At 38.6% G+C, this 16347-nt stretch overlaps 1 protein-coding gene across 29 annotated transcripts in view; it reads left to right on the forward strand.

Moving 5' to 3' along the window:
* NEB (nebulin) overlaps nt 1–16347 on the forward strand; it is a 216183-nt gene that overhangs the window by 71616 nt on the left and 128220 nt on the right. For all 29 annotated transcript variants that reach the window (XR_010322314.1, XR_010322315.1, XM_064287138.1 and 26 more), the window contains 13 exons: nt 1136–1240; nt 2687–2794; nt 3105–3416; nt 3830–4033; nt 4308–4412; nt 4499–4606; nt 5774–6085; nt 6607–6810; nt 7228–7332; nt 10111–10218; nt 11835–12146; nt 15065–15268; nt 15978–16082. Coding sequence is in view for 27 of the 29 variants with exons in the window: in XM_064287138.1 (XP_064143208.1) it covers nt 1136–1240; nt 2687–2794; nt 3105–3416; nt 3830–4033; nt 4308–4412; nt 4499–4606; nt 5774–6085; nt 6607–6810; nt 7228–7332; nt 10111–10218; nt 11835–12146; nt 15065–15268; nt 15978–16082 (2292 nt within the window). In the remaining 2 variants the exon portion in view is untranslated. The remainder of the gene's footprint in view (nt 1–1135; nt 1241–2686; nt 2795–3104; nt 3417–3829; nt 4034–4307; nt 4413–4498; nt 4607–5773; nt 6086–6606; nt 6811–7227; nt 7333–10110; nt 10219–11834; nt 12147–15064; nt 15269–15977; nt 16083–16347) is intronic.

Below are 16347 nucleotides of genomic sequence, written 5' to 3' on the forward strand. Positions count from 1 at the left end.
TCTTAGTTATCTAGTGCTGCTGTAACAAAAATACCACAGTGGGTGGCTTTAACAAACAAAAATTTATTTTTTCACAGTCTAGAGGCTAGAAGTCCAAATTCAGGGCATCAGCTCCAGGGGAAGGCTTTCTTTCTCTGCTGGCTCTGGAGGAAGCTCCTTGTCTTTTTGAGCTTCTGCTCCTGGGTAATCTTCATGTGACATGGCATCTTTCTTTCCACTTCTGCTTACTTGCTTGCTTGTTTAGTTTCTTTTATATCTCAAGAGACATTGACTTAAAACACACCCTATACTAGCTCTGTCTCACTAACATAACAAAGACAACCCATTTCCAAATGCGATTATAACCACAGGCATAGAAGTTAGGATTTACAGTGTGTACTTTAGGGGGACACAATTCACCATAACATCAACTTTGATCACTTGATTTGAGTGGTGTCTTCCAGATTTCACCACTGTGAAGTTACCATTTTCCCCTTCTTTATTAAAAAGTTTCTTTTGGGGACATCCTCTGCCACTATGTAAATATCCTATTTCTCATCAAATGTTCACCTCCCTAGTTCTAGTAAATCAATGAGATTTTTTGTTTAGGCTCCTTTGCCTTCTGTTGCAGAGAAACCCTGGCTCTGGGACATCTGAAAGATTTAGATAAATTCCCAAATAAAATCCTTTTAGGAATTCTAAGCCCCTAAAATAATTGTAAAGTATAACTATAATTAAAAAGTCACATAGGAAATGAGACCCCTTAATGTCTAGGCATACCTTGAATGTGTCTTCTTTTGAGAAGGTGAGGGCTTTCTCTCAATCAAACACCAAGGAGGACTTCTATCACCCAAAAGATGGAGAACTGCTATTGTATCTAATGATATTGGCAAAAGCTCTAATTGTCTGGGTTATTTTATTATTGGTAAGATTTTCTGTAATTTTAAAAAGGTGACCTATAATCTATGTTTTGAAAGGCAGTTATGTCACAGATAAGTCAAGGAATACTGTACCTGTTTGCTTCTTATGTTACCTGCTTCTGTTATAATTTCTGGAGTTCATTTTAGTTCAGATGTATTCAGTAATCCTGTTTGAAATTAGCTATGTGATTTACTAATCTAACAACACCACTAAAAACTTTTATTTCTCATTTTAGATACTTTATAGAGAAGCTTGGGACAAGGACAAGACTCAAATCCACATCATGCCTGATACACCTGGCATTATTCTGGCTAAAGCAAACTTAATCAACACAAGTGATGTAAGTTTTCAAATTCAGCATGTATTTTCAGAAAGCTCAGTGTAATTGCTGCTAAGTCAGTAAAGTTATTTGGAAGTTCTTTTGAATCCGTGAATCATTTCAATAACCTGCAGATGACTTAGATTCCTCATTTAGTGCGTTTTAGCTTGAACATCAAAATGTTGGTACTCCCTATCTCAGGTAGAGTTGGGAGTCTTCTCCCTGCTCCTTGCAGTCTGTTATCATACATGTCACTGTAATGTGAAGGTTTGTATCATTCTCTGCTACATGTATGGGAGCTCCTTGGGGGCAGAGACAATTTGCAACGGTTCTGCAGGGCTTACCTAATGTAGTGCCTGACACACAGTAGATACTCAGTGATATTCTGAATGAATGAACGTGTAATACCCATGCAGAAGAATTTCATTTTTATCTTTACAGTAAGCATAGCATCAACTTCTAAAATGTATAGTTCTAAAAATTAAATATTTTAAAGATAAACTTCCAACTCTAATAGAATGACTTTAACATTAAATAAATGTGTTAGAGTCATGTCACAAAGGTTTAAAATTTGCAAACGCAAGTTTAGGACCAGTAAGATTTAAAGCAATCTGGTTTCTGGGTTAAAAAAAAAAAAATTCTTTTTAAATAATATTCTTGATTATTTAATGTTGTAATAAATCTGAAGAAGCAAATTATTTCCCCTAAGCTTTTTAAATTTGATATTGAAGCTTTCCTCAAAAAAATCCTTACATTTTAAAAATTTTGAAGGACAACAGATATGGACCCTACTTGGATTGGCTCTGTATTGTGAAACAGGTTCTATCTCACAAGGCATTAGCTATGTGAAAGTGAGAGCCCAGGTGACAATTTTTTCCTACTAGCTGAGTTAGATAGGAAGGCATTGCTCTTGTTTTCTAACAAAAACTTTTAACAAGACACTCAAAGGTAACTGGAAAATAGTGCCTAAATGATATTTGATTTCATTTATGTATTAATTTTCTCCTGCCTCATTCTCTAAAGGATTTGGGAATAAAAACCCAAAACCAAATCCATTGTCAGTCGATGCCAACTCATAGTGATCCTATAGGACAGAGGAGAACTTCCCCATAGGGTTCCCAAGGCTGTAATCTTTATCGAAGTAGACTGCCACCTCTTTCTCCCATGGAGCGGCTGGTGGGTTCAAACCCCTGACCTTTCGGTTAGCAGCCAAGTGCTTAACCACTGAGCCACCAGTTTGAGAATAGCCGACATTTAATTTTGTTGTTCTAGGCAATGGAACAGCGTTATAGTTTAAGGCAGGATCATTGGTAATCAGCGGGCATAATTTCCAATTACATTTGAGTATTCTCGAATGCAGATGCCATCCTCTTGCACTCTGAAAATGTTTGGCACACTGGATCCATTACGCTGCAGTTGTTCATGGAGAACATTTTTTGCAAGGTGAACTTCTTTGTCTCTTAACAGAAACTCTACCGAATGGGCTATGAGGAGCTGAAGAAAAGAGGTTACGATCTTCCTCTTGATGCCATACCAATCAAAGCAGCAAAAGCATCCCGGGAAATTGCCAGCGAAGTAAGACTTTATCCCCTGTTTATATTGATTTGATTGCTATTCATAACCTCAAAGTAGTCTTAATTTCATTTTGAATTGAACAAAATCTTCTAAGGAGTAACAAATTAAAACAGAGTAAAATGATCCCAGAGATGCAGTGTGGGGTGAGAGTTAGATCAAGGATGCATTTACTATGTGTGGAATTTGTAGCTGAATTTAGCCTTTAATCCCTTCTATTAAAAAACTGAAATGTGTGGCTCCCTAGGTGGTTAGTAAAATTCTTAATGTACTTTGTAATTTACCACAAATGAGAGCAATATTTTTCCTTTAGTACAAGTACAAGGAAGGTTTTCGCAAGCAGCTTGGCCACCACGTTGGAGCAAGGAACATTGAGGACGACCCCAAGATGATGTGGTCCATGCATGTGGCCAAGATTCAGAGTGATAGGGAGTACAAGAAGGACTTTGAGAAGTGGAAGACCAAGTTCAGCAGCCCAGTGGACATGCTGGGAGTGGTGCTAGCCAAGAAATGCCAAACCCTGGTCAGTGACATAGACTACAAGAACGCCCCGCATCAGTGGACATGCCTGCCGGACCAGAATGACGTCACGCATGCTCGGAGGGCCTACGACCTCCAGAGTGATGTGAGTCTAAGGTTTTCCTTTAGGCAACAAAACATTATTTCCTCTTCTCTAAGCATCAAAGTACCCTTAAAGTGAAGGGAGTTGGATTTGCACAATACAGATCTAATTCCTTGAACTGATGCCCAAGCTCTATGCAGTCACCAGATGTCAGAGGACACCAATTCCCCAAAGAGCCAGCAATGCCCCAGTTGCTTTGGAGGGAGCTTTTCTTATTGTGTGGAAAGTCTTTCTCTATGTGTTTCTGCTTAAATGGTTTTCAAAAATGTTTCTAATCTTAATATTTTCTTGGTTCACAAGATGTGCCAAGACTTTCAAATTTCTCACAAACTCAAGCATTAAAATATATAATGAAGTTTTTATTTCTTCAGAGGCACATGGTATGTTAAGTGGTTTGTCACTACTTGCAATTTCAGAATTTGTACAAGTCTGATCTTCAGTGGCTAAAAGGCATTGGTTGGTTACCTACCGGTTCTGTTGAGGATGAGAAAAACAAAAGAGCTGCCCAGATTTTGAGTGACCACGTTTACCGTCAACACCCAGATAAACTCAAGTTTTCCAGCCTAATGGACTCCATACCAATGGTTTTGGCAAAAAACAATGCTATTACCATGAACCATGTAAGTCCTTTCTTTGCTTGAGGGGTTTTTGTTTGTTTGTAGAAGCATTGAGCTCTCTTTCTATACAAGTAAATTCATGTTCAAATATTTTTGCTTGATCTTAAAGTGGTTTATAAGTAAGTTTTGTACTTCCTAATGACATGAGACATCTAGACTTGAAGGTGTCACAAATATCAGCTGACAGAGCAGAATCTCTTTTTATTAAGAATCAAACCATTTTAATGTGTCTATTCATTACCGGCCTGAACTACTAATATCTTTTTGTTTGTTTTAGCGCCTCTACACAGAAGCTTGGGATAAAGATAAAGCCACTGTTCACATTATGCCAGACACCCCTGGAGTTATACTAGCTAAACAAAACCAAATAAACTATAGTGAGGTAAGCAATATAGTCACAGCATATGACATGTTTTCCTTACAATGCACTTTATAAGCCAAATTCAGTATTATTTATGTCTCTTTTAGAAACTGTATAAACTTGGCCTAGAAGAAGCCAGGAAGAGAGGCTATGATATGCGACTAGATGCCATTCCCATCAAGGCAGCTAAGGCCTCCAGAGATATTGCAAGCGAAGTAAGTACCTCTGAAAAGTTGTTCGACTTAGCTTGAGCTCAAAAAATTCTTTCTGTCTCTGAAATTTATAATATAGCAAGTAAGCTATGAGGTAAAAGATTGTGCTAACAGTTTCTTTTTCTGTAAATAGTTTAAAATAATGGTAATGAAATTCTTAACACAAAGGCTAAATTCTAGGTATGGTTGTGTACATAACAACATGCATTTCAAAACATGTTTTGTTCAACAAAAGCATTGGCTTCTTGACTATAGTTTAGACATCTTTTTTTTTAATTGTGGTAAACATTTGTAACAAAATGTGTCATTTCAACATTTTTCACATGTACAATTCAATGACATTAATTATGTTTATCATGTTGTTCAACCATCACCATTATCCATTTCCAGTTTTTCCCCTCACCCATAACTGAAACTTAGTGTTCAGGCATCTTTTTGACTTTCCACAATATGTGTAATCTTGTATAAAATTGAATTCTTAGTAGGGTTTGTTCAAAACTCAACACATGGTCTGTGGACCAATAAACTTAGAAGGACTGAATGAGTGGGCCACAATATTCTATTCAAAGCCCGACCGTTCACAAGAACTTTATGTTTATCTCTGCATCCAACGATTGGCTGCTGGTGTTTATTTTCTTTAAAAGATGGATTTGGTCATATTTCTAGAAATGTTTATCTATTTCTTTTATCCATATTTTTTCCAAAATATGGGAATAATTTAAAGTAAATGTTCAACCATCAGAGAAGGATAAAATATACAGCCATATGATGAAATACCTGCTATCATTAAAAATCATTTGTGAATGATATTTAAGGCAAAAAGGAATTCTTATAACTGAAAATTGCAGGCACAATCCTGTATATAACACGACTCCTCATTTTATTCTCTCTCTCTCTTTCACATACACACACAAACACACACCACAAAAAGTTAGCAGTTTTATCAGTGATCTAGTAATAGAATCTGGTCTTAATTTCATTTTCTTTTTTGTGCTTATTTAAATTTAGTTTACTTATTCACTATGGCATTTTCTGAATGGTTTACAAGATGCATATATTACTCATATATTGAGAAAAATCATCTTTTTAGTGAATAGGAAAAATTGAGTCCAATAGCTACTTTTTGCTTAAAGTGAAAATAGGTGATCATCAGACTTTTTCTTCTTCTAGTTCAAGTACAAAGAAGGCTATCGCAAGCAACTTGGCCACCACATTGGTGCCCGAGCTATTCATGATGACCCCAAGATGATGTGGTCCATGCATGTGGCCAAGATGCAGAGTGACAGGGAGTACAAGAAGGACTTTGAGAAGTGGAAGACCAAGTTCAGCAGCCCAGTGGACATGCTGGGGGTGGTGCTGGCCAAGAAGTGTCAGGCCTTGGTCAGTGACATAGACTATAAGAACATCCTGCATGAGTGGACATGCCTGCCCGACCAGAATGATGTCATCCATGCTCGGCAGGCCTATGACCTCCAGAGCGACGTAAGTACTGACATTAAAATAACATGCAAAGTTGAAAAATCAGTGAATTAAAATCCCTTGGAAAAGTGAGCAATAGATGACACCAAGCTTGCCAGTCTCTGCAAAGGGGCTGTGGGGGATAGGATGCTTTCCTTGTAGTGTTAATTCTTAAACCTTCTGAACCAAAAAAAAAAAAAATATTGCCTGTTACCCAGCCTGTTCCTAGGAGGCGCAAACAGTTTGCGCTTGACTGCTAAAGATTGGTGGTTCAAATCCACCCAGCAGTACTGCAGAAGAAAAGGCCCGGTGATTTGCTTCCATTAAGGTTACAGCCAAGAACACCCTATGGAGCAGTTCTACTCTGTAACACATGGGGTTGCCATAAGTTGGAATCGACTTGAAGGCAACTAACTACAATAACAACAACACCCTCCTCTGTCAAACAATATTTTCAAGAGTGTTTTTACTTTGCGTCATATCCTTTAAATGGAAATGCTTTTCTAATGCAGGGATAGATATTTATTCATTATTTGTATCAACAGAATAATTATAAGTCAGATCTCCAATGGTTGAGAGGCATTGGCTGGGTGCCCATCGGCTCTGTGGATGTGGAAAAATGCAAAAGAGCAACTGAAATTTTGAGTGATAAAATCTACCGCCAGCCTCCAGACGCATTGAAATTTACCAGTGTGACTGATTCCCCAGAACAAGTGTTGGCCAAGAACAATGCCATCAACATGAACAAGGTGAGGCTTCAAATTTTAGAGAGGCTTTTAAAGGTGAATCAAAGAAAAGTTAGCATCATTGAGAAAAGAAAGAAATAGAGCCTTGAGCCACAAAAGTCATCTACCTGTCTGTCTTTTTATGTTTTAATATTTACTTCATGTTTTCATTTCATGGTTTTTATAACATGGCATATGTTTATGGAAAAATAATCTTTGCATAAATGATGCTTACTCTCACATTTAAAAAAAGTTCACGTGTATTATCAGAGGATAAATGTATAAATGTGTGTCTTACTGTGAACTAATTACTTCAAGATGCCAACCTATGTTAAATGCATAATCTTTTCTTATTTTGTTGAATAAATTCTTGTGACCTTGAAATTCCTATTAATTGCAAGCTGCATTTTTTTTTTCCTGATTATATGTTGCCTTTGATAGCGTTTATATACAGAAGCCTGGGACAAAGATAAGACCCAGATCCACATAATGCCAGACACACCAGAGATTACCTTGGCAAGAATGAACAAAATCAACTACAGTCAGGTGAGAGCAGATGCTAACTCTTTGACATTTGCACGCTCTTTCTTCTTTCGATTAACCTATTCCTTGGTGGTATAATACTAAATGACAGCTTTGCAAAGAATCTCTTGTTCCATGTGAATTTCTCAATCACCATCATAAACATCAAACTTTAAGTGATACAAATGATCACTTAGGAAGCACAAATTATAAGAAACAAACCATTTAACTTGTGACCTTTTTGATTATACCTGTTTCTTTTACTAAGTTTTGAAGTTAGGAAATTAGCCATAAACTAAGTAAACACGTGTCTCCCCTTTAGGCTACATACCTTTGATAAATGTATTTTCCATATGTGATTTATTGTCCCTAGATTGTAGTTTAGGGTCAAAATTAAGGATTTTAATGTATAAGATTAAAACTGAAGACTAAAACCACAGCAACACAAAATGACACTGAGAGAGAGAGAAGAGAGGCCTATGACTACATGTAATAGCAAGCCTGTTTCCTTTTCACCTCCTATGAGCTTCGAGCCATGTAACCCATTTCAGAATCCCAGATGCTAAAGCAGAAAGGTCAGCCTCCCTACCAGAATAAAAATTCCCACCCAACATGTCATGATTCTGCCTTTGTGTAAGTGTCCCAGTGACAAGAATCTTTCCTCATAAATCGGCCCAATCATTCTGGAAAATTCCATTAGAAAGTGCTTCTGATATATTGAGTCACAAGATTTCTCTCTGCAAATCCACATAGTCCTCTGCAGCTACTCAGAACAAATCTTTTCTCACCTCCATGTGATGGAAATAGCTACCTCAGTGTTTCTCCCTTTCCACCCCACCCCGCTGCCACCCCCGGTTCTCCTTCTAATCCAAATATCCCAAATTCCTAGGTATTCCTCACATGACATCCCTGGTAAAATGTGACTCTCAGAAATGAACAATACTCTACGTGTGAGGAGTGACCAGCGTAGAATACACTTGACTGTTGGATTTTCTCTTCTGGGCTTTTGACCTCCACTTCTATACTTTGTGCTTCAAGGACATGTGATAGCTACATCACTGGTGGTGCACATGAAACTTGGAATAAACTTAAACTCTAAGACATTTGGTATGGGCTTAAGCTAGGTTCTCCCTATCCTGGATTTATCCATTTGGTAATTTAACTCTCATTTCAAAGGTTGACATTTATCTGTCTGCAATTGCTTCTTGTAAGGTTGAGCCTGTTGGTTTCAGCTTATGGAGCCTTTTGTGAATCTAAGATTCTCCCAGCTGTGGTCACTAGCAAGGAAAATATTGTTTCTTTGGCAGCATAAATCAACAGTATATTTCTCTTCTGCAGAAAACCACTTAGAGTTTGGATATAATAGCCACCAACTGAAGTTATTTTAGGTGGTGCAGATGGTAATTTTATATCCAAACTACCAACCTTTTGGTTAGCAGCCCTAGCTCTTAACGACTACACGACCAGGGTTTCAAACTAGCTCTTAACTGTCCTAAAAAATTGTAAGAATCAAGCCTTACTCTCAAATCAGAAAGGACTGAGTTTTTAGCTAAACCTTTTTTTTTTTTATAGTGTATGTCCAGTCTTGTTCTAAGAAAGTAATGTTTTGTGTGTGCTTCATTATGAAAGTTATGCAGGAATTCCAGGAGTGAAAAAGCCCCTGTAACTATCTGCTCTGCATTTCTGGAATTCTGGACTCTGTCTTTGCTGCAAAAGCTCAGACACTATAGTGCTGTTGCCAGTTTAAGCAAGGCCCAGGGAAAACAACCTTAGCAAATGCCTAGCCTGCCTGGTCTCCTTTTTCTGTCTTTCCTCTCTAAGCTTTGTTCAATTCCATTGTGTTTCCTTCTCATTCAGGATAGGAAAACTAAGCACAAATTTAATTATGTCACTGTTTTCTTCAAAGGTTTAAGTTGGTTTCCTATTTTCTATAGAATTAAGCACAAACTTCTTAGCTTAGCACTTAGATCCTCACAGTCTAACCCAGACTTCTTTTCAGTCCTCCTGCCATTCTCCCTGGGGATCTTACCCCATTCCTTCAACAGCCCTGCACTTTCACTCCCCTGTGCATTGAATCATGTCATCCCGTCTGCCCTTGGCTGCCATTTTAGTCTATTGAAGTCTTACTTATCACTCAAGGCCCAACTTCAAGGTCACCTCCTCTTCAGAAGCTTCCCTGATTCTCAATTCAGAATAAATTACTCCTTCCCAGAGCTCTTTTAATGCTGTGGTTAAATTATTTCTCATGACTTGACTTTCAGCAGTTGATTCCATAGCTTGTCAGTCCTTCTATCAGTTTTCCCAGAAATCTTGAAGAGAGGGGAGGTCTCAGGCTCATCTTGGATTCCTAAGTAACCAAGCACAGTCATAGGCACAGAGTCGGTACTTAATAAATGTGAATTGAATTGTCATAATCAACAGCGAATCAAGCCTTTCCCTCCTCTCCATATTTTGCCACTTTAGGCCTATGAGTTTTAACTTTAATTATTCCAGGACTTTAAAAATATGATTCATCATTTTAACTAAAAAAAAAAATTAAAACAATATATGAGATGTATATTTATGTATAGTTATTTAAGCATAAACATAAGTTTTAAGATAAAAGAAAAGATACAGCCTTCTCCATTGGTATCATTTTTAAGTGTCAATTTCAGCAAAAATGCAGAAGGTGTAGAAGTCTCACAAGTAAGATGATCGACAATAGACACTTCTCTGTGTAGGACTCTGTGGATTATTTCAGTCCTCTGTCAAGTTTTGGAATGAATATCAGCATCTAACCTTTTTTTCCTCCCCCAAACTTAGAGCCTGTATAAACTCGCCAACGAAGAAGCAAAGAAGAAAGGCTATGACTTACGAGTTGATGCTATCCCAATCGTGGCAGCCAAGGCCTCCAGGGACATCGCTAGTGACGTGAGTTGTCAATTTTACTCTAAGGAAGTGATCAATCTGAAGTGTTGTTCTCATTGAACTAACTCATTAAAAAGAACTTCCCCAGACCTTTGAAAATACATCCTAATATATTTGGTATTTCTAAAAAAAAAAAAACTAATTTGAGAGAAAAGAAAAATTTGATGTACATCCAAGGCATTTGTAACCTGTAGGCCATAGCATCTTCAGTGAGAACTGGACCACCAAGTCTAGAGAAACATCCATTCATGTATAAAATGTTAAGTGCAGCTGTGAGCTTGGAGATGCTTATAAAAACTACCACTGTGCTTGCAGAAAATGTAACTCATACATGTAAGTACTCCCAGTGAGAATCAGAGTCCTGCTTCATGTAGCATTTTTTTATACAGTATAATTTACCTTCATAAGATTATGAAAAGAAGACAGCTGATCAGTACAAGAGGTGGTTACTGGCCCAAGCTTACCCCCTTGACAGTAGCTCCAGGTTCTGTAGCACATACCTTTCAGAGTGATAACATTATCATTACCTGGTGCCTCAGGGATTCTTGAGCAATAGACAACTGATCTCAAAATCCCACTATTTGGGAATATGGTAATATACTGCCCTTTATATTGGAAGATCATGTTAGTGACCCACTTTAGTTTATGTATGTTGGCACATTTCACAAATGGATTTATGCCAAGAGTAATAAACAGCGAAATAATAAAACGTATTGAGAACTCTGTGCTAAGAACTTTGCATGCATTATCTCACATATTCTTCAAAGACCTCTAGGGCGCAGATACTCCATTATACACCTTTTGTGGATTGATTAAGCACCTTGCCTAAAATCACATTCCTGGTAGGTAGTGACGCCCTCATTCCTTACCATTGTGCCATACTGCCTCCTATTGACTCATCTATACTTTCTCACTCAGTCATCTTTGAGACTAGAATCATGTATTTTTTATAGAGTTGGCTCCAATTCCAGGGATGAAGTCATTGGACAGAGAATGAAAAAAAACATGATTGGCCCAGTGGGACTAGAACCCATGACCTTATTAGGAGCATGATCTAACCAGCTAGGTTGCTGTGTCACCTTCACTAGTATAACCCGTTTTCAAAGTGATGCCTAAAATTTGCGACCTTTACCGAATGCATGAATTTTTTATGAGATAGTAAATTCTCTTTGGTTGCTACTGCTGGTAGTCCTTGGCTTAGTGTACTTCATGCTTGCGGGACCGACCACTCATTTTATTGCTTATTACACATACAATGTCACCAAGTGAATCTCTTTTCTCACATGTTTTTAGTGCATAAGATCCAATTCTCCAGGTGCCCTGTTTCAGACACCCTCTCCCCCATGTCCACAGGTGACCTCTCAGGCCACTGTGTGTGCTTCCTGCTTCAGAACTGTTCCTTGTTATTAGGACATAGGTGATCTTAGCTATAATTAAAATGATAGGAATTCTGTCTATGTTACTACCTCTGTAAGGTTCCAGGGTAAAGGCCAGGATACTGGCTTGAGCTGGTGCTTATTAGCGAATTACACTATGGCTTATGCAAGATGAATGTGCACATATATGTGGCTTCTGAGAACTTATGTAATGAAAGCCTGCTTTGTATATTTTCATCTCAGTACAAATACAAAGATGGGTACCGCAAGCAGCTTGGCCACCACATCGGAGCCCGGAACATTGAGGACGACCCCAAGATGATGTGGTCCATGCATGTAGCCAAGATCCAGAGTGACAGGGAGTATAAGAAGGACTTTGAGAAGTGGAAGACCAAGTTCAGTAGCCCAGTGGACATGTTGGGAGTGGTGCTAGCCAAGAAGTGCCAGACCTTGGTCAGTGACATAGACTACAAGAACATCCTGCATCAGTGGACGTGCCTACCTGACCAGAATGACGTCACCCATGCTCGGCAGGCCTATGACCTCCAGAGTGACGTGAGTCGAGTATCGATAATATAGCGGTGTGTAGAAATAAGTTAAACTATATGAAAGTTATCCTTTATATATGATCCAGTAGCCTACTCAAGCTAGGATTTATTGGTCAGTGAATGAGATTTGAATTAGAGTATAGTTTTATTGTTTTATTATAAATATGTGCTAGATTTGGTCTTATAAAAACAAAACTGGAGTTAAGCAATTTAGAATTCAGAGCTCACCAGAGGGAGACACTTTCTTTTAAGGGGGAAAAAACAATTTTTTATTTCAAAACAATTTTTCTAGAAGTAGCTTTTGGCTTCCTTGAAAAACAAATGAGACTGTAATTATGAGAATGCTGTTGTTATTGTTAGTTGCCATTGAGTCAGCACCGAATCACGTTGACCTTACATACTACAGGACAAAGCATTGTCCAATTCTGTTTCATTCTCACAATCCCCAGCATGTTTGAGTCCATTGTCATGGCCACTGTGTCAATCCATCTCACACAGGGTCTTCCATGCCCTCATTGGCCCTCTAGTTCACTAAACAAGGTATCTTCCTCTAGCAATTGATCCCTCCTGATGAGGTGTCCTAAGAGAGTTGGACAATATTCTGTCCTGATCCATAAGGTTATTGTTGGCTAATTTTCAGAAGTAGATTGCCAGACCTTTCTTCCTAGTCTGTCTTAGTCTGGAAGCTCTGCTGAAACCTGTCCACCATGGGTGACCCTGCTGGCATTTGAAATACTGGTGGCATAGGTTCTAGCATCATAACCACTTGCCAGCCATTATACTATGACAAACTGACAGACAGGTGGTGGATTAGAGTGCTGGTGCCTGTTAAAAAGCTTAACGTTTTCGCATAAAACAAAAGAAGTCACTGCGCCTGTAAACTCTTATATCATTTCACTGACACTTCCTGCCTCTTAGCTGGGCTGTCTTTGTGAAGGAGTCACAGCTACCTGCTGGGGTGTGAAAAGCACATTTCCTGCACTATACATTTTATTTTATAAATGTTTGCAGGAATTATTAAGCATTAGAGGGTTTTGGAGAATAAAATAAATTAATAACAATTATACATTAATTGGCTGTTCCTTGAAACTATACAGCCCACTTGTGAAAACTCCCACGCTTGTTCTGCAGTTTACGACATACCGAACTTTGTGTTTTATAATTCTCTCCAAGAAGAAAGGCTTTGCCTGCACATGAGAGGTGGTTAACAATGGCTGATGTCACCAATGGCATGACAGCATTGACAGCCTGCTTTCTATCCGTCGATTTTTGAGCGCCTTTTCTATCGTGCCTTCCTCACCCTGTAATGTGATCTTAATAACATGGAAAGCATTTGAAGGTTAAAAGGCACTCCAGAGGTAGAAAATGTTATTGTCTTCCTTCTTGCTGTTGTTATTTAGGGGGCAGTAACTTTTTTAACTAGTCAATTTAGGGAAATTCTAATGAAATTTTTGTTTACACTGCAAAATACCAGTTTCTATTTTCTACTTAATTGCTATTAGAGGTGAAAACTTTCAAACAAGGTCAATTCCATGGCTGTGAACTAGTTATGAATACTTGAAGGAAACATATAAATGTAAGTAGGAAAAGGATTTCAAATTAAGTGAGCAATAAGGTTATGGGAAGATGATTCTGGAAAGGAGTTCATGCTTCCTGTCCTGAGAAGTTGGTGAGAAAGGACCAGGCCCTGAACCAATGAAATGGCCATTTATTGCCCTGAATCTCGGACAGTGTTATATCCATCAAAGATCTGCCTCAGAGCTCCAGGGATTCTTCATCATTGTTATATTTTAGCTACTTCTTTTTGGAAAAAAAAAAAAAAAAGAGCATACCATAAAATTTAAAATAAAAGAAACAGCACATTGAAGGCAATAATAATCCAACAGAATCCAACCACTAAAAAAGCCCACTCCTACATGTTGTTGTCGTTGTTAAGTGCTGTCGAGTCAGCTTTGACTCGTAGCCACCCCATGTATGACGGAACAAAACGCTGCCCGGTCCTGCGCCATCCTCATGATTGTTGTTATGCTTGAACCCATTGTTGTAGCACCTGTGTCAGTCCATTCTGTTGAGGGTCTTCCTCTTTTTCCCTGACCCACTTCTTGACCAAGCATGATGTCCTTCTCCAGGGACTGATCCCTCCTGATAATACGTCCAAAGTATGTGAGATGAAGTCTCACCATCCTTGCTTTTAAGGAGCATTCTGGCTATACTTCTTCCAAGACAGATTTGTTTGTTCTTTTGGCAGTCCATGGTATATTCAACTTTCTTCTCCAACGCCATAACTCAAAGGCATCAATTCTTCTTCAGTCTTGCTTATTCATTGTCTAGCTTTCACAAGCATATAAGGCAATTGAAAACACCATGGCATGGGTCAGGCACACCTTAGTCCTTAAAGTGACATCTTTGCTATTTTAACACTTTTTATATATATGTGGCTTTTTTTTTTTATGTACTATCATTTCCATCTAATGTTATATTAATGGCATTTCTACATGCCATCAATGTCCTTAGAAAACAGGGCTTTTAATAGCTATAGGTAGTTGCATATGGCTAAGTCTAAAATTTATTTATTAGCAGCCTGTCGTTGGACATGTACGTGGTTTCTCTCACTCTGGGTTGGCATTCTGTTCCTATGCACCTGGACATCATAACTACAGCAACATTCTCTGAACTGACTGACCGAAGATGTTAGTTGGAATCACCCCTCTCGTAAAAGCCTGAAATAGCTGATGATTTTTTGTTACGGGTGGGAGACATTTCTGGGTCATTTCCTAAACATACTTCCTCTTTTAGTCTGCCTAATACAGAAAATTTGTTTTCTATGAAAAGAAAACAGAACTGCACTTGATTATTGATTTCATTTGCATCTTCACCCTAAATCTCAGTCTTGATAAAGTGTTACTGTCTTTTTCCTCTTTGCAGAATGTTTATAAGTCAGATCTCCAGTGGCTGAGAGGCATTGGCTGGGTCCCCATTGGGTCTGTGGATGTGGTCAGGTGCAAGACAGCTGCGGAAATACTGAGTGATAACATCTACCGCCAGCCTGCGGACAAGCTGAAATTCACCAGTGTGACTGACTCTCCAGAACAGGTGCTGGCCAAGAGCAATGCCATCAACATGAACAAGGTGAGCCTTCAGTGCCTCAAGCAGAATTTTCTGCAGTGCCAAAAGATATTATTATCCTTTAGTAACTACAAAAAACCCAAGCCAAACCCATTGCTGTTGAGTCGATTCTGACTCATAGCAGCCCTATAGAACAGAGTAGAACTGCCCCCTAGAGTTTACAAGGAGTGCCTGGTGGATTCGAACTGCTGACCCCTTGGTTAGCAGCCGTAGCAGTTAACCACTACGCCACGAGTGTGTGGAGTCAAAATTATTCATGATGATGTAGAGACACAATTACTCTCTGAATTATTGTTGTGTGCCATCAAGTCTATACCAACTCATGGTGACCTTAAATGACAAGCGTAGAACTGACCTAGAGTTGCCTAGGTTATAATCTTTATGGGAACAGATCTCCAGGTCTTTTCTTCTGTGGAGCAGCTGGGTGGGTTTGAACCACTGACCTTTCAGTTAGCAGCCAAGTGCTTAACCATTATGCCACCAGGGTTCCTAGCTTTGTGAATTCATACTTAAAATCCTCTAAAAAATTTCTAATATTCCCAGTCTCTTAGGCTTGATAACTAGCAGCAAGGCTCAAACCTCCAACTGAATGTCTTATATACAAGTCTCGTCTATTTTTCCTAATGAGGTCAATAATAATTCTGTTTTCATTTGACTTTTTGTAATTTCCATTTCAAATAGTTTTCCATCAGTGCCTTATTTTCTTCTGTAGCGCTTATACACAGAGGCCTGGGACAAAGACAAGACTCAAATTCACATAATGCCTAATACACCAGAGATCATGTTGGCAAGGCAGAACAAAATCAACTACAGCGAGGTAATGGCAACATTCCATGGTGCTACACTTATTTTATTTGTTTTTGTTTTGTTGTTGTTATACGTATTTTTGTAGAAATACTCAGGCCTCAGCTGTCATGGTCCTTGTGGCTCTTTCATATGAACCCGTAGTAGCTGTCCACCCATCCATCTCTGGGGTGAATATTCTACAGGATTCTGCAGGCAAGCTGAAGTCATGTTGTCTTTTCAGTTCATGGCTATTGCTGGTGTGGGCCAGTGGGAGTGAGAGTAGTACTTTTGGCATT

This window comes from Loxodonta africana, chromosome 6 (assembly GCF_030014295.1).
Source record: "Loxodonta africana isolate mLoxAfr1 chromosome 6, mLoxAfr1.hap2, whole genome shotgun sequence".
Lineage (NCBI taxonomy): Eukaryota > Metazoa > Chordata > Mammalia > Proboscidea > Elephantidae > Loxodonta > Loxodonta africana.